This window comes from Mauremys mutica, chromosome 1, assembly GCF_020497125.1.
Source record: "Mauremys mutica isolate MM-2020 ecotype Southern chromosome 1, ASM2049712v1, whole genome shotgun sequence".
NCBI classification, from domain to species: domain Eukaryota; kingdom Metazoa; phylum Chordata; order Testudines; family Geoemydidae; genus Mauremys; species Mauremys mutica.
In genome coordinates this window covers 121201273-121220494 of record NC_059072.1, presented here as the reverse complement: position 1 = coordinate 121220494, position 19222 = coordinate 121201273, and the positions used below count along the sequence as shown (strand labels likewise).

The 19222-nt window shown below is 38.7% G+C and overlaps 1 protein-coding gene across 9 annotated transcripts in view; it reads right to left on the bottom strand.

Moving 5' to 3' along the window:
- C2CD5 (C2 calcium dependent domain containing 5) overlaps positions 1-19222 on the bottom strand; it is a 120372-nt gene that overhangs the window by 61918 nt on the left and 39232 nt on the right. For all 9 annotated transcript variants that reach the window (XM_044993309.1, XM_044993336.1, XM_044993377.1 and 6 more), the window contains one exon: positions 9929-10037. In XM_044993309.1, the coding sequence (XP_044849244.1) occupies positions 9929-10037 (109 nt within the window). The remainder of the gene's footprint in view (positions 1-9928; positions 10038-19222) is intronic.

Here is a 19222-nt window from a genome sequence, read left to right as displayed (position 1 = left end):
AGCCAAATCACAGTGGTGAATCTGGCCTTGAAATTCACATACTGGTTTAGAGAACTATGTGAAGATGGGGCAGGGAAAGCTTTTTTGAGTCCCAAGCTTTACAGGAACCTTCTGTGCTCTTAGTTCAGTTCCCTCAGCAGTGCTGTCTCAAACATAAAGCAACTCCAGCAGCAGTACCACACAGAGCTTTTTAAGCCAAATATCCATGTTAATACGCAATCATAGAATCTTTAGAGAACAGCGACAGGCCAAGTAAATCTATCCATTAAGAACTCCTGACACATGTGGCTAGTATTTCTCATATCATTGAGTCATTACAACAAAAAAATTGCTACAAGCAAATCAGGTGTAGAGGAAGCATGATAATTAGCTTAGTTATCGCTAATGACACAATGGCCCCAATTAAGGCACCTGAGCTGCTGAACTATATTCTACATAATCACAGCAGTTAGATACAACAATCATTAATAACTTAGTTGAATTATAACCTAATTTCTTCAAATATAATTCATGCACAAAAAAGTTTGAGTATCTGTGTTATTCAATTGTTATTCTCATTTAGGACTAACAAAAGACTGACAGGTGTCTAATTTCTTAAAGCTCCTAGTTTAATCAATTTTAACTCAAACTAATTAATTGATTTACTTGTAAATTCCCAGAAAATTAATTCTCTATTGAAGGAGTAAGTGCTGTATACTTGCAGAACATACAATATATTTCTCATACAAAACAAAGAAGTTGATTCTCTGTGTTAAGTGTAAAACAGAACTCAGCTTAAGCAATTAGCATCTCCATAATCTCTGGACTTTCTAATATGTATGTGTATACTTGTAAAAAGGACTGAGTTTAAGAGCAGGCAAGTATGAAATATGGAACTATAGTTCTATTAAGGGGTTCTAGAACTTATCATGGAAGTTGCAAGTATCATAACCTAAAATAAAATTATAACCCTTAAATTCAAAATTTGGCCTCTGGGTTCATCCCTGATTGGGCTGCCTAATGATGGACTCTCTCTCCAGCCTGAAACTCCAAAAAGGTTACTATTACTGCCCTACCCCAACTCCACAGTCTAACAGCACCCAGTGCACGTGCTCCTTGAATGCCACTTAAGCAGTTTTTGACCAGATGCTTAGATACCAAAGTGATAGACACCTTCTAAATACTTAAAATAGGTGGTAGTTTTTATTGGTCATTGGTGTGACATCACAGCTGTGAACTAACCTACATTAACTTTAGAATTCTAAGCAGAATGTTCCAAATATCAAGGGAAAGACGACAGTTTGACTGCTGGCACTGAAAAAAAGACTGCCCTTAAGGCTCAACAGTTCATACATCAGCAATGCACTACAAATTACAAAAGATGTTCTACCTTGGCATTATACAACCAGGAATCACCTGGACAGAACAAAGTATGATTTAGTCTGTTTGGAAGTCATAAGTAATACAAACAAATTCAAAGGGATAGTTCTCCATCAGTTGGCAACAGTTCAAGTAAATAATCTGTTTACAACATTACCAGCTCTAACACAGGCAAGCAGTCTGCTACTAAAATAATCCTACATTATCTACCTACTGAGGGTTTGACAGTAACCAGCATTAGCTAGAATAAACCAGTTACTGTTACCTATTTTAAAACAATCTAGCCCCAGTAATCCCAGCAATGCAGACATGAATAGATAGTCTTCTAATTTAGAGTTCAAGGAGACTGCTACAGGGTGTGATTGCAACAGTACTGAAGATACAGATCCTCATAGAGATAAACAAGTAACAATTTTAAAAAGAGCACTGAAAGTATGTTTTGTATATAAACACTTTTAAAATTCTACTTTCTGCTGATTTCTTGCAGGTTTAAGGCAGAAATGTTAGCGTATTTTATTATTTGTAGCAATGAATGTAAAAAATGGTAATGATAACTGAATGACCAGTATGTAATTTTTAAACGTTTACATTTGCAACGTTAAAAAAGCCAAAAACACTTGTTCTCAGTGGACCAGGTCCAAATTAAGTGCCAGACTTAAATATTTAGCTCTCTTCTCATTTTTTTCCAGACTTTCAGTTATTAACTTGATACTGCTGAAGGCCCCACACCTCTGCATCAGGATCCTCTAGCACAAATCTCCAGAAGGGCACAGGAGTAGTAGTTCTCAGTAGAATATCAGGGACAAAGTTTGCAACTGTTGCTTTGGAGCACAACTAGTTACCGAAGAAAGATACCTAATTTACCATACACCTATTGCTTTATCATCCAGGTACAATGAATAGTTTAATTTAAAAACACCTTCAAATGACAGCATTACCTTAAAATAGAGCCATCTCTGTTAGAAGATAAATAATATGGAGAGTAGAGGACAGGCTTTAAGTGTATTTAGTATATAAACAGTATAGTAAAACCAACTACATACAAGCTCTGTCTAAAAGATTAAACAAACCCAACTAAGTGCACACCATAAAAATGAACACTAACCAAGTATTTCAACATCTAATAACCAGAAACTGACAGAAATGTAGGTCTGGACCTCAATAGGTCCTCTAATCCAGTCCTCTATACTGAGGGTACGTCTTCACTACCGGCCAGATCGGCAGGCGGCGATCGATCCAGCGGGGCTCAATTTACCGCATCTAGTCTAGAAGCGATAAATCGACCCCCGAGCGCTCTCCCGTCGACTCCTGTACTCCAGCTCGGAGAGAGGCATAGGCAGAGTCGACGGGGGAGCGGCAGCAGTCAACTCACCACGGTGAAGACACCACAATAAGTCGATCTAAGTATGTCGACTTCAGCTACGTTATTCACATAGCTGAAGTTGCATAATTTAGCTCGATCCCCCCACACCCCTCGGTGTAGGCTAGGCCTGAGGCAGGATTAAATATTATAGATCATCCGTGACAGGCATTTGTCTAACTTATTCTTAAAAACCTCCAATGATGGACATTCCACAACCTCCTTAGGTAATTTGTTCCAGTTCTTAACTATCCTTTCAATTAGGAAGTTTTTCCTAATGTCTAGCCTAAATCTCCACTCTGCAATTTAAGACCATTACTACTTGTCCTGTCCTAGGTGGATAAGGAGAACCATTTATCACCCTCCTCCTCAAAACTTTTTACCTATCTAAAGACTATCATGTCTACCCTCCATCTTCTCTTTTCCAGATTAAACAAACCCATTTTTTTTTTCAATTTCTCCTCATAGGTCATGTTTTCTAGACCTTTTTTTCATTTTTGTTGCTCTCCTCTGGACTTTCTCCAATTTGTCCACATCTTTCCCAAAGTGTGGTCCTCAGAACTGGACAGAGTACTCCAGTTTACTCCAGCTGTGGCCTTATCAGTGCTGAATAAAGTAGAATAATTATTTCTCATGTCTTGCTTCCAATACTCCTGCTAATACACCCTAGGATGTTTGCTTTTTTTGCAACAGGATTACATTGTTAATTCATATTTAGTTTGTGATACACTATAACCCTCTGATTTTTTTCTGCAGTACTCCTTCCTAGGCAATCATTTCCCATTTTGTATTTGTGCAGTTGATTATTTCTTCCTAAGTGTAGTCCCCTGCATTTGTCCTTATTGAATTTCATCCTATTTATTTCAGACCATTTCTCCAGTTTGTCAAGATCATTTTGAATTCTAATCCTGTCCTCCAAAGAGCCTGCAACACTGCCCAGGTTAGTATTATCTGCAAACTTTGTAAGCACACTCTCTATGCTATTAGCCAAATAATTTATGAAGATACTGAATAGAACCAGACCCTGGACAAATCCCTGCGGGACCCCACTTGATATACTCTTTCAGCTTGACTGTGAATCACTGATAACTACTGAGTATGGTTTTCCAATGAGAAATTCATCCTCCTATTGTAGGTTTATCTAGGCTATATTTCCCTAGTTTGCTTATAAAGTCACATGAGACAGTATCAAAAGCCTTACTAAAGTCAAGATAGCTCTCTTCTATTGTTTTCCCCAATCCACAGGGCTTGTTACTCTGTTGGTTTGACATAACAAATGGGTTTGGGACAGGAATCAGAAACATGCAATCCTAAAACTATTTTATGAAGACTATACATAGAATTGCAAACACTGAGAGACTCAGCTTCTCCTACTGACACCAATGCAGAATAGGAATTCTAAAAATCTTGTATAGAAAGAACACTATACACAGTAGTCAGCAAGAAAGAGGCAACTTACATCAGCACACAGCTACAGAAATAAGATGGATTTGTTCACCTCTGCACTTCCTGTGCATGTTTAAGATCCTGATGCTTTTACACATTATGTTCACAAAGACGTCACAAGCCGCAAAGAGTCCTGTGGCAACTTATAGAATAACAGAAGTATTGGAGCATGAGCCTTTGTGGGTGAATACCCACTTCGTCGGATGCATGGGTATTCACCCACGAAAGCTCATGCTTCAATACTTCTGTTAGTCTATAAGGTGCCACAGGACTCTTTGCTGCTTTTACAGATCCAGAGTAACACAGCTACCCCTCTGATTCAAAGACTTCACAATCACTGCTGTTGGTGCCACAGAATGCTCTTGCATAAAAAAGGCAAGGATCCTCTAAATGTCCAAATTTAATGCCCAGTGAAGTTAATGGAAGCATTTCCATTGACTTCAATGAGAGCTGGATCAGGCCCTAAGTGAGTATATATTAACAAGCGAACTATCTTTTGCAGTTCTTTAAAAACACTGAATAAAGTACTACTGCATAAAGTCAGAGTTACATTGTCTAGTGGAGTCAACCACAATTCTATTCAAGAGACAAGGAATACAAGCCTGAATAGCTACAGTATCTCTAGAAAAATTAAGGGTAGGACATTAACATGTTAAGATAAATCTGGAGTGGAAATTACCTTGCACTGTGCATTATAAATATTTGTTTTAAAGGAAAATAGAGATTAAGCAGAAAAACAGCAGATAAAAAAACAAGTGGAAGGAAAATCTGTTATGTCTAATAGATTGGAAAAATTATTCAAGGATCGTTAATGTTTACAGAGTCATTTCTGTAACGCTGCCAAGGTCAATAAGACCTTGGGTTATCTGTCATCTCAGTTCTAGTTGCATAAGTAAACTGCCTGTGGGTAGTTTTAACTGCACATTTAGCTACACTTTCCTGAAAGTTTTCTAAGGTTTATATTCAATGATTTCTGCTGGGCCCATTCTAGTTCTTTTCTAATTGTCCTTTTGAGGCTTGCACATATTTCCACCATTGCCCCATCATCCTCTATTATCTTAGGTCTGATCCAAAACCCAATGAAGTCAATGAGGGAATTCACATGGACTTCAGAAGCCTTTGATCAGGTCCCATATTTCCAAACCTAAAGAGTCCGTGTGTATGAATAGTGATTTTATGCAATAATGTGAAAGCAGTGAACTGCCACTTTTCCATTTAATTATGCAAACACAAACTGTGATCTTTGTCATAATGGTGCAACTACACTGACTTAATAGAGTTTTGTTGGTGCACTGAAAAGAGAATTTGGCCCCCAAAGTATTTATGCAAAGCTTTAACTTAAGGACAGTTTTAAAATCAGGTACTTAGCTCATAACAGAATCACTTTAAGCACTTTAAAACTAAATAAATTGTCTCTTTTTTAAATCACAGTTTACTGAATTATAAATCTTGAATCTAAACATACAATGAAACAAAAGAAATGACTAATATCTGCCAGATAATCTAGCCACTGAGTCAAAATTATCTGTAAGGAAAGTAATGAAGATTTCCAAAAAAATAATCTCATTAATTTTAGGGTACATCTGATGTACAAATAAACATTGAAACAACATTGTCATTAGCCATAAAAATGAAAGGGAGATTCAACCCTCCAAAACATGTCTGTAGAAAATTATCATTTTTATTAAATAATATAAAAAGGTTAAAACCCACAAATTTTACTAACTAATTTTGGACAGCCGAAGGTCCATTTAGGTGTAGAAAGGATTCTTACTCCAGTCACATAACCCTCTGACAGCTGCCTTAACTCTGAATAGTCACACCAGCACACACAAATATTACAGCTCAAATCAGAGCTTTTAAAGGAAAAGGCTACAAGTGCTCACACTTAAAATCTTGCTGTTTCTACATGTTCTGATGTTTGACAGCTATGAACATGTTATGCCATTTTCTGTTGTACTGAATTTTCCATTGTCACCTTTGAACACCAGATGGCAACATGAAATGCAATTCATATGTACACTACAAATTTGATGACTGTGAAAGAAAACCCTCTGTTTATGTGTCTAGTTACTGTAGCTATGGGATCAAAACCCAGTCAAGCTATCTCCCCATCACCTCAAATGCAAAACTAGACTTCTGGAGGATTTTCAAACATCAAAAATAAGTTTATAAAGAGGTGTTTTGGGGCTATGAAGATAGGGATCCCTAGGTTTTTTCCTAACACTATTTTCTCCTTTTGTCTGTCTTTCATGTCACTGGAGTTAAGGAGATTCTGTTGGAGCAGTTCCCGACAGGGAAGATGAAATGTGTGTTATAAAAGTGTGTTAACAAACAAATAAAAACAAAACAAACAAAAATGTGAACATTAAAACAATATATAATTTAATACATGGAAAGTGGTCTCTAATCAACAACTTCCTTTCACTTGATGATGACTCTTCTCATTCAGTTTGGCCTCAGTACTGCCTTTGACATGATCAACTCAGCCCACTGGATCTACACAAGTGTCTTAGATTCTGTCCTGTCATAGTTCTGCTCCTACACTACCTAATTGTTTTTCTTCCATTATCTGGTGGTGCTTCCTCTACTCTACCAAGTTCTTTCTCTTCTTCTATGGAGCCCCTCAAAGTGGATTCATTAATTTGGAAATATTACAGGTCCACTGACATCTACAGGCAAGATTGTACTATTTACGCACAGCCCATAATAAGGAATGGCATGGAGCTGCACTGCCCTAAGCATAGCAACAGGAGGTAAAATGTTTCCCTCAAGCACTCAGATGCTCAGAGGCTGCTTGCTCACCACTACATCCTTTTATGTGGCCCATTCTAAAAGCCACAGCAGCTGGCAAGCTCTGCTGGCCAGTATGTGAGATGGAAAAGCCTTGGCTTTGCCTTCTCCAGGGCATCTTATGCCTCCAGAAGAATATGAAAGGAGTAGTCCCTACACTTCCCCCAGCACAGGTACTGGTATTTGACCTAGACCTTATGAAGGCCACTCTTCCTCGCACTATGCACCCATATATGGACCTGGCAGAATCTGGGCCCACAGTTACAAGAGAATAAGACTTTTTCCATTGAATTTTTAATAAATCAAAACCAAACAGTTACCATCAGGGATGTCAGCTTGATGTGTTTACAAAACAAGACTTATGAGACTACACACATTGGACTGCTCCCCTACCCTTTACTTTCTAAGTACTAAGTTTGTCCTCAAAGTCTCTTCTTTTAGATCTCTTCTGAGCAAACATATTCATCCAATATCTGAAGTCTTTGGAAGAAGTGCTGGATTGGGCTAGAAGTGGTTGTGTAGACAAGAATCCACTCCCTTCCCCCAAAAAAACTTTGTTTATGATTTGATTTCAACTGTCACATTAAATCAAAAACCACTAAAATCGACTGAACAACTACTTTTCAGGTTCATATTAAATAATTCCAGCAGTACTATTTTATAATAAAACATTGTTTTGCATTTTGATAATGTATGGAAAACCTTTTTAAAGAATATTCTGACAATTAGACATTGATTTATTTGGTGGCTAAACAAATTTAAATTTGAAATATTAACCTAATTAATGATCCAAAACATTTCTAAGAACTTCACTGAGCTGCCATAATTTCTGTCAGCATATGTAGTACTGAATGACTAATAAAATACCTGAATTGAAACTATTCCAGTCTAGCAGTTTGTATGATCTTGTGTTACCCATAATTCCGACAAAGGCTGAGTTCAAAACAGCAAATTAGTAGATCAGTTATAGGAGCAGAACAGTGAAAAAAAACACTACCAACAAGAACACAATTGACAACACCACTCCACAGGAACTGGAAAGACATAGACAGCAGAGTTAATAAGAGGTTGAAATAGAAAGGGAAGAAAGTAAGGAGCATGCTATAGCACTCGGCATGATCAAGTGTACAGTATATAGCAATTACCAGATTTTTTTTTTCTGTTTTGTGTTCAAACAACCGCTTTAAATGTTCTTTCCTTTTCTACATTTTCCTGTTTATTTACTTGGCAGCTTATGTGTTTCCTTTGCGAGGAATTGAGTCAAATTATTATTTGACTCAAAAGCTGGTTAAGATAGTTCCCACACCAGTTACTGGGGTTTCCAAATTGTTTCTCTCTCTCTCTTAGGCATGATACTGAATTTGATGGATTGTGAGTCCTACATTCACTGGTCAGAAGCAATCAAAGTTCTTCAGCAGATGCTGCTAGAGCCATTTTCGTGTGCAAACAGAAACTATTTAATCAGCATATGCATCTACCATCAGTTCTTCTCCTGCTTTCAGGCAGTCTGTTATCAAATGTTAGTCAGTAAAAAAAAAAATGTGCATAGTGCAAGATGTTATTTCAGAAAATATCAGAATATAGTTGATATCTTTCCCATTCCTTCTAAGAATGCTTTTTGCTCTGATGTAGGCTTATAAGTAACACACACAAGTTTTTATAAAGAGAATAGTATACTGATAATTTATTACACTATAAAATAGCCAAGGATTTATTAGTATCACATTTAAGGTAAGTATGTAAAGCCCCGAGCTAACTGCAAGTCAGGGGAGTTGAGGCCATACATAAATTGAGTATATTTATCTTCTAATGCATTAAGATATTTCTTTTCATCTTTTAACTATTGCATACATAGGAATAAAACAAAACCTTAGACGATTACAGGCAGGGAAAAGAAAACGTGTGTACTTAGGTACTTCAAAAAACCCTCAAAAATAGTTTTCTTACATTTATGTGACTCATGGATTTTGTTTCACATTCTGTGTCACATTTTATTGAGTCTTAAAGTTATCTAGACCCATTTGCAGAAATCATAGATAGTGTCAATGACAAGTAAAAGATTAAAAAAAAAGAAGCCTGAAGCCTGAAAAAGATGCATTTGCAACAATTTTAAAAGCTAATTACTCCTGGCTAGTGAATGCCAAACCACAGTAGATGCTATTTTTCTTTAATCTGCCTCTGTTTCAGGGGAACTGACCAACTCAAATCTTTTATTTTTAGGCATATTTTCCATTTGATTCAGTGAATAATACCAAGATGAAGTACTAACAGCCAAGAGCTGCTTAACTCTGATGCCAGAAATAGAGCATGCAAAAGGCATTAGCGTTGGAGTTTCCAAAGAAAAATTATCTACAGAAAATTACGTTAAGGTTTTCACTTGCTGCAAAATAAAAAGTTGTTTCTGTTTATATCACTTAAGAGTCAAAAACACTGGATGAGCTAAACTGTGGCCAATTCTTAAAGATTTTTAAAGCTGCTGGAAATTAAACAAAAGTTTAAAGTTAACATGAAGGATTTAATCTGCTTTCGTGGCTTTCACATAAAACATTTTATTTCAGAATTGCATCAAAGTTAACATTAAACCTTGGCCAAAAATTAACCCACAGCTTCAAAATCCAAAGGCATTAATTCTGGTTCTACATTATTAGGTTCATAGTCCCTTACTGCTTCATTACACCAAAAACATTAAGAAAAAATTGCTGAAGAGTTTCTCACTAAAAATCTTTTTCCCGCATGACTAATATTTTTCAAATTTTCATTCTTAACTGGAAAACTACAACGTTGTTTTAGTATAAACAAACAAACAAACAAACAAACAAACAAACAAACAAACAAACAAACAAACAAACAAACAAACAAACAAACAAACAAACAAACAAACAAACAAACAAACAAACAAACAAACAAACAAACAGAAATCCAAGGTCACAGTGAGACATGACTGAAAAAAGATTTCTTTAATTAACATACCAGGATTGTGGATGCGGTCCAAAAGCTTCACAGAGCGTGCACTGACCACACCACCAACATGGACAAGGAAGCCAGGTGGAAAGGCCGTCAAGGTAAAAAAGGGAAATTCCTGTTAGGATTAAAAATATAAACAGCAGGTGACCATCTGTAAAACGCTGCTGTCTGCCAATCAACATGCAGTAATTTATTATGCTCCTTGAAATACAGGCAAAGCATTAACACTAGGCAAAACACTTATTTTAAGCTTATTATGCACTATATCACTTGTATGCCATTAAGTATCCAACACAATGTGGTATTAGCAAAAGTATTCTAAGCAGTAAAATTACTTTTCCCCCATAGATTTGCATTCGGGTACGGATATTAATTAACAACCCAAATCTTATTAAAATGTTGACTTTACAAAGCCTACATTAGCTTTTTTTTTCTTTAAAGGTACACTAAAAGAGTGAAATAAAAATGTTATTTATTTTCTGAAGTGATGAGGCTTAGTATTTAACTTACTTATGCCTCTGCACTTTTTAATGCTGGCTGCTACAACTGAGGGTACTTTGGTATCCAAATTTTGAGAGGAACTGATTTTTGCTCCTGCAAGCATGAAGAGTGCCTTATTAGATAAAGTGCATCTAACACAAATGCCAACAAAGACTGGTCTGACAGCACCAATGGCTCTGGATAAAACAAAAATTATTCACGTCTTTAAAATAAAAGTGAAAGATTTTGAAGTACAATTATTAGACCATTCTTTACTAGATTAAGAAATAGTCACTGTCACCAATCATTCTAAATTCTTTTCCTGAGACTTTTTTTTTTTTTACACTATCTTCAGCAAAAATGAGAAAGCAATACTCCTCCATGTCCAGACGTCCTACTCAAGACAGTCTCTTTGAGAAACAAGGCTAAGGGCTTGACATTGTGAAAAACTATGTATGTGCTGTGAAATAAATTCCTCACATTCAAATGAGATGGACCCAAGATGGACAGATTTAATTTTATAATTATAGACATATATACTGAAATATAGCATACTTATGGGGGAAAGGAGATGGGTTTCCATCTGCCAATTCTACAAGCAGAGAGGCAAGAAAATAAATGAGTCATGCAACAATGGTTATTTCATACAGTTTTTATGGCTGATTAAGTGTTAAAAAAGAATATTGTAATTTTAAAGCGATTGCCTAAATTAAGCATTCCACTCAGATTCTAGTCAACTGACAAAGTGCAGCTTAAAGAGAGACTATCAAATCTCCTGAGGCAATGTGTGGCATTAAAAAAAATGATTAAGACTCAAACCCTAGGGTATTGCTGAAGATCAAAAATATTGCATGTTGTATGGAGGCATTAGAAAGCAGAGTGATTACAAAGAGTGACTCTGCAGCCATATACAGTTGCTTATAGACAAGCCAGAGGACTGGTCAGGGTACAAACAGTGGGATTGGAACCTGCTGGGATCCAGTGGATTACAACAGTTTGTGGAAGGAGGAGCCAGGCAGCCACTACTACAACACAGTGTGTGCAGATGCTCCATGCAGAGCCCTGTAGGCTGCAAGGGGGAAGATTCCCGGCCACCAATATCTTTCTAGTGCCCTCACAAATCTCTTTCATTCTGGCTTTACACAAGGACTGGAATGTGAACCGTTGAAAAGTATATTGATATTTATTTTCTCCAACATAATTCCATATCAATCTATATAATATTATCTCTTAATAACTTTATGTTGATAACTGACAGTTTGCTCAGTTAAACTTTACTGGTTTTAAACACTAAAGATGCTAGATAACTAAACTGGCAGAAGAGCTTTTCTATTGAGGAATGGACATGATATTTTAAAATATTTCTATTTTATGTGCATTTTAAAGGGTTTTTAAAATAAATTTAAGGCCATACCATGTTTAGGTTATATTAATACAGTAAACTATAAACACCAAAAGAGATTATGCTTACCCACCACTGAAAAACAAGCAGACCTTAATTATGCTTTTAATGTATAAATTACTTCTGTCTTTTTAAAATCCTTTTGATAAAGTTATTTATTAAAGATAATTTTTAGTTTATCTACAGTCTCCTGACATTTCTTCTGCAGGGATAATCCATAACATACTATTAAAACAAATAGTACATCACTTGTAACATGGTGCTAGTCTAAGTTCTAATCATTAGGATTGCACAGGTGAAACTGAGAGCAGCATTTAGCTCCCTTTGTAAGAAATGTGTGCTTAATACTGCACCATTAAAGTCATCTGGAGTTTGTCCACTGAGAAGGCGGCAAGAGGACCAAGTCTTAGGCTGTGGCTACACTTAGCACTTCAAAGCGCTGCCGCGGCAGCGCTTTGAAGCGCTAAGTGTAGTCAAAGCGCCAGTGCTGGGAGAGAGCTCTCCCAGCGCTGTCCGTACTCCACCTCCCTGTGGGGAATAACGGACAGCGCTGGGAGCCCACTGGCGCTTTGCAGCGCCGCAATTTGCAGCGCTGGAGAGGGTGTGTTTTCACACCCTGCTGCAGCGCTGCAAATTTGTAAGTGTAGCCAAGCCCTTATATAGAAATAGATACAGACACTTGTACAAAAATATGTACAAAGTATATACATTTGTACATAAAGCTGTGTTACAGTTGCAATTACTGCGAATATACATCCTGTCACTAAAAACATAATATAAAAATTAATATATGTGTATATAGAGAGAATAATACAAGACAGCTATATATTTTCACAGCAGAATAGTTACCAAGACTATCCCTCCATCAAAATCTTTGTTGTTTTGAAGTTCAGGTTACTTGAGTAAAAAAACCCAACAATATGATCCCTAAAAAAACAAGTGGAAATGTCCAGATTAGGGTTCCCATACATCTGGGTTTTCCCAGACATGACCTGGATTTTTCCTTGCGTACCAAACACTGCAGCTCAGAAAAAGAGGTTTCTGCACCCCAATTAATCCCTCCCCTGCATCCACAGTTGCCGGTTCCTGTTTGCCCCGCCCTGGCCCACCAGGTAAGCGGAGCCGTCAAGCACCTCTTGACTGCCCTGCCACAGGTACTCAGGGCCGGGATGGGAGGGGTGACAGGGCTGGGGTGACAGGGATAGGCCCCAGCTCCCTGCCATGGGGAAGAGAAGAGGCCCACAGGGAGGCACTGACTGACAGGCTGGCACTGTGTCCCAGGCCTGATCCAGCCACCATGCCACCGAGACAGGGAACGCAACATTGCCCCCCACCTCGAGTGGAGGCCACAGATATCCCCCGGAGTTGACGGGAGCGCGTTCGGAGTTTGATATATCGCGTCTAGATGAGATGCGATATATCGAACTCCGAGAAGTCGAACGCTACCCGCCAACCCGGGCGGGTAGTATAGACGTAGCCTAAAAGACTCTACATTTCCACAAGAGACTTTTCTGCACTTCCAACATATAAAGAAACAATGTACATAGCAAATTTACTGTGACACGTTTTTCTAAATGCAACACATTAATGCCATCTTAAGCAACACTAACCAGTACTTACAATTTAGGTATATAATCTTATACATATGTAGGACAATTTATAAGCTCCTGAAACCCTTTCAACTACAACTCTCCTTCTCTACCTGCCCTAGAGTCATTTTTTTATGCTGCAGAAAGATGGGAACTGTGTAGCTAAAGGCATCTCAAACCCAAGGCTCATGGCAGTAGAATACTATCACAGTTACGATACTCAACTAATATTCCACATGATCTGCTCTATCCCTAAAAACATAATCTTATATAACCCTTTTTATTAGGGCTTTCCATTAATCGCAGTTAACTCGCCTGATTAACTAAAAAAAAGATCGCAATTAAAAAATTAATCGCAATTAATCACAGTTTTAATTGCACTGTTAAAGAATAGAATGCCAATTTAAATGTATTAAATATTTTTGGATATTTTTCTACATTTTTAAATATGTTGACTTTAATTACAACACAGAATACAACGTATATAGTGCTCAGTTTATATTATTTTTATTACAAATATTTGCATTGTAAAAATGATAAAAGAAATAGTATTTTTCAATTCACCTAATACAAGCACTGTAGTTCAATCTCTTTATTGTGAAAGTGCAACTTACAAATGAAGAATTTTTGGTTACATAATTGCACTCAAACACAAAACAGTGTATAACTTTAGAGCCTACAAGTCCATTCAGTCCTGCTTCTTGTTCAGCCAACCACTAAGACAAACAAGTTTATTTACATATATGCAAAGGTGAAAGTAAGCCGGTATGGTACGGTGTACCGGCAAGAGCCGGTATGCCGTGCCAGACTGGGCTAGCTTCTCCGGTGGTGATTTAAAGGGCCCAGGGCTCCAGCCGCTGCGGGGAGCCCCGGGCCCTTTAAAGTGCCGCCCGAGACCCGCTGCCAGAGCTCCAGTGGTGCTTTAAAGGGCCTGAGGCTCCCCGAAGCAGCCGGAGCCTTCCCGCAGTGGCAGGAGCATAGGGCCCTTTAAATCCCCACCCAAGCCCGGCAGCCAAGCTCCGGCGGGAATTTAAAGGGCCCAGAGGTCCCCACAGTGGCAGGAGCATTGGGCCCTTTAAATCCCCGCCCGAGCCCTGCCGCCCCGGGGTAGCAGCGGCTGGGCTCCCACAGTGATTTAAAGGGCCCAGAACTCCGCGGCAGCCAAAGCTCTGGGCCCCTTAATTTGTCCCTGAGCCCCGGGGCTCCCAGCCACCTCTGCAGCTGGTAGCTCCTGGGTGATTTAAAGGCCCTGGGTCTCCCAGCCACAGCCCCAGGGCCTTTAAATCTTGAAAGGCCCCACCTCCTCCAGTTGAGACCACGCCCCCGCTCAGGACTCCTGCGTACTGTTAAGTCCTTTAAGTTACTTTCACCCCTACACATATGGGCGATAATCCTGCCCGCTTCTTATTTACAATGTCAACTGAAAGTGAGAACAGGCATTCGCATGGCACTTTTGTATCAGCAATGCAAGGTATTTATGTGCTAGATATGCTAAACATTCGTATGCCTGTTCATGCTTTGGCCACCATTCCAGAAGACATGCTTCCATGCTGATAATGCATTTATTAAATTAGTGACTGAACTCCTTGGGGGAGAATTTTATGGCTCCTGCTCTGTTTTACCCGCATTTTGTCATATATGTTAAAGCAGTCTCAGACTATGACCCAGCACATGTTGTTCCTTTTAAGATAAATTTAAAGTAATGCACATTGGAAAAAATAACTCCAACTATACATACAATATGATGGGGGCTAATTTAGCTACAACGAGTCAGGAAAAAGATCTTGGAGTCATCGTGGATAGTTCTCTGAAGATGTCCACGCAGTGTGCAGAGGCAGTCAAAAAAGCAAACAGGATGTTAGGAATCATTAAAAAGGGAATAGAGAATAAGACTGAGAATATATTATTGCCCTTATATAAATCAATGTACGCCCACATCTCGAATACTGTGTACAGACGTGGTCTCCTCGCCTCAAAAAAGATATACTGGCACTAGAAAAGGTTCAGAAAAGGGCAACTAAAATGATTAGGGGTTTGGAGAGGGTCCCATATGAGGAAGATTAAAGAGGCTAGGACTCTTCAGCTTGGAAAAGAAGAGACTAAGGAGGGATATGATAGAGGTATATAAAATCATGAGTGATGTGGAGAAAGTGGATAAGAAAAAGTTATTTACTTATTCCCATAATACAAGAACTAGGGGTCACCAAATGAAATTAATAGGCAACAGGTTTAAAACAAATAAAAGGAAGTTCTTCTTCACGCAGCGCACAGTCAACTTGTGGAACTCCTTACCTGAGGAGGTTGTGAAGGCTAGGACTATAACAGCGTTTAAAAGAGAACTGGATAAATTCATGGTGGTTAAGTCCATAAATAGCTATTAGCCAGGATGGGTAAGGAATGGTGTCCCTAGCCTCTGTTTGTCAGAGGATGGAGATGGATGGCAGGAGAGAGATCACTTGATCATTGCCTGTTAGGGTCACTTCCTCTGTGGCACCTGGCATTGGCCACTGTTGGTAGACAGATACTAGGCTATATGGATCTTTGGTCTGACCCGATATGGCCGTTCTTATGTTAAGAACACTTTCACTGGAGATTTGACAAAACACAAGAATGTACCAATGTGAGATTTCTAAGGATAGATATAGCACTTGACCCAAGATTTAAGAATCTGAAGTGCTGTCCAAAATCTGAGAGGTACAAGGTGTGGAGCATGCTTTCAGATTAAAAGAGCACCACTCTGATGTGGAAACTACAGAACCCGCAACACCAAAGAAAGAAAGAAAGAAAGTCTATGTCCTCTGGAATGGTAGTAGAAGCATGAAGGGACATATATTTGAAAATGTAGAAAACATCCAAAAATATTTAAATAAATGGTATTCTATTATTGTTTAACAGCACGATTAATCACGATTAATTTTTTACTTGCTTGACAGCCCTACTTTTTATAATATGATTCTTCTTCACTAGAAATTATAAAGCTATGTGTTATTAAAACAGTATAAATAATAAAACAAACTTTCACACTGAAACGCTACAGGTGACTGGCATTTTCTTGATCTTTTAAAAATCTTGTTTTTCAGACACTTTTTTATTGAAATGATAGATCTACAGCCACAGAATATCTCATATGCTAGCAGAAACAAGGGCACTCAGGGAAAAGCTTTTAAAAAGTGTTAGTTTATTTTCAAACTGAAGCATTACAAGCAAAAGCTATGTTCTTGTATTAAAATATAAATGAAATTTTTAAGTGAAATGTACAATCATGCCAAATATTAGTTAAGCAGAAGTATGTTGGTTAGCTAAACGTTCTTGAAATTAAAATAAAAAATATCAAAACCCCACATCAACAAGATCGCAAAGAAATCTGGCAAAACCTTGCAAAAAAGAAAACACGATTTTAAAATGATTGTTCAAAATTAGAAAAAAGTCTTCAATACAAGAAAAAAAGAGCTCAAAGAAAAAGGTCACACAATATTTTGAAACATACCCGCCTTCGACAGAACCTATGAGGCGATCCTTCCTTAGCAATGGACAACAAAATATGAAAAGACAATCATCCACTTTCTCATATAAGTAGCTATTCATTTAAAAAAAAGTATATTTCATATATGTCATTATAATTTCTGGTTTTGACTGACATACATTTGGCTTCAATTATGTAGTTCAGATAGATCAAAGCCCTTATTAAATGAAAACTGGTCTCCACTCTCTATTCCTCTAGAGTCTCTGGATAGTAACCTTGTCTACACTAGATCTTACTTTGGTACAACTTACATTGCTCAGGGGTGTGAATACTCCACGCCCCTGAGCAAAATAAGTTATACTGACCTGAATGCCAGGGTAGACAATGCTATAGCTACCACATCTGATGGGAAGTGGAATAATTAAGCCCACGGGAAAGCTCTCTCCCTTCGGCTTAGAGCATCTTCACCACAGCTGCGCCACTGTAGCACTTCTAGTGTAGGTGTAGCCAGTGTTAAATTATGAAATATGTTTTGACAATTGCAATATAATACATTCTATATATATATATTATACTGAGAGAGAGAGAGAGAGAGAGAGAGAGAGAGAGAGAGAGAGAGAGAGAGAGAGAGTGTGTATTTTATATATATAAAATCTGACAGTTAAATACACACACCTGTTTTTTTTCCCCCATGCATTTCTACAATTTTCAGAGTTAAAAAACAAACAAACAAACAACAAAACAATGACTAACCTTCCGTAACTGTTGTTCTTCGAGATGTATTACTCATGTCCATTCCAATGCAGGTATGTGCTTCCCCAGGCACCGTTACCAGAAAGCTTTTCCCTCAGTGATAACCATCAGGTCACCTCTGGTGCCCCCTGGACTCGTGCACTCACAGCGCTGGTATAAAGGGTCCCGCTGAGCCCTAGGTCGCTCAGTTCCTTCTTTCTGGCTAACTCCAACAGAGGGGTAGGAGGAGGAGTTTTGGAATGGACATGACCAACACATCTCAAAGAACAACAGTTATGGAAGGTTAATAACCCCTTTTTCCTCTTTGAGTGCTTGCTCATGTTCATTTCAGTGTAGGTGACTCCTACGCAGTTGTGCAGATCGGGTTCAGAGTTTACTGGCATGCTGATTATAGCACTACTCAGCCAAATCCAGCATAATCTCTAGCCTGTTGGGTGATGGCGTAGTGAGACGCAAAAGTGTGAAGTGATGACCACGTTGCAGCTCCATAAGTGTCATGGATAGGAACTTGTGCCACGAATGCTTCTGAAGATGCTTTGACCCTTGTGGAATGTGCCATCAGGGCTGGGATCTTTGCCAGGTCGTTGTATGTGCAAATACAGGAAGTGACCCATGATGAAATTCTTTTGGCTGAGACTGGAAGACCTTTCATCCTTTCTGCAATGGCCATAAATAGTTGAGTGGATTTCTGACATGATTTAGTTATTTCTATGAATAAGGCTAATGTACGTCTGATGTCCAGCACATGGAGCCTCTGTTCCTCTCTGTTGGCACGTGGTTTCGGATAGAAGACCAGTAGGAAGATATCCTGGTTAGTATGGAACTGTGAAACCACCTTTGGAAAGAAAGCCAGACGTGGATGCAATTGGACCTTGTCCTTGAAGAATATCCTGTAAGGTGATTCTGAAATGAGGGCCTGAATCCCCAAGACCCTTTTGGCAGAAGTAATGGCTACCAAGAAGGTCACCTTCCAGGACAGGTAGAGCAGAGAGCACATTGCCAGCAACACACATGGGGATCCTGTCAGTCTTGACAATTCCAAGTTGAGATCTCAGAGAGGGACTGTTTGCCATACCTGGGGATACAATCTCTCACAGCCCTTAAGAAACCAACTACAGATGGAGTTTGAGAATACAGAACAGCCAATCTCCCATGGTGAAAAGCTGAGATTGCAGCCAAATGGACCCTAATAGATGACACAGTTAGCCATTGTTTCAGGTGAAGTAAGTAATCTAGAATGAATGGCACTGTTGATTGCGTAGGTCAGACACCCTTCTACGTACTGATCAAGAACCTTTCCCACTTTGCCAGGTAAGTGGCTCTAGCGGGTGGTTTTCTGTTCCCTAGAAGTACCTCACAAACCGGCCCAAGCATGCTAGCTCTGAGGGGTTCAGCCAATGGAGCTTCTAGGCCAAGAGACGAGGGACTCGAGATTCGGGCGACACAGGCAGCCGTGGTCCTGGAAGATTAGGTCTGGAAACAGAGGTAGATGGATTGGTGTTTCCACTGAAAGGTCTAGGATCATGGTAAACCAATGCTGGCGAGGCCAGGCAGGGGCTATCAGGATGACTCCCGCTTTGTCCCTTCTGATCCTCATCAAGGCCTTGTGCATG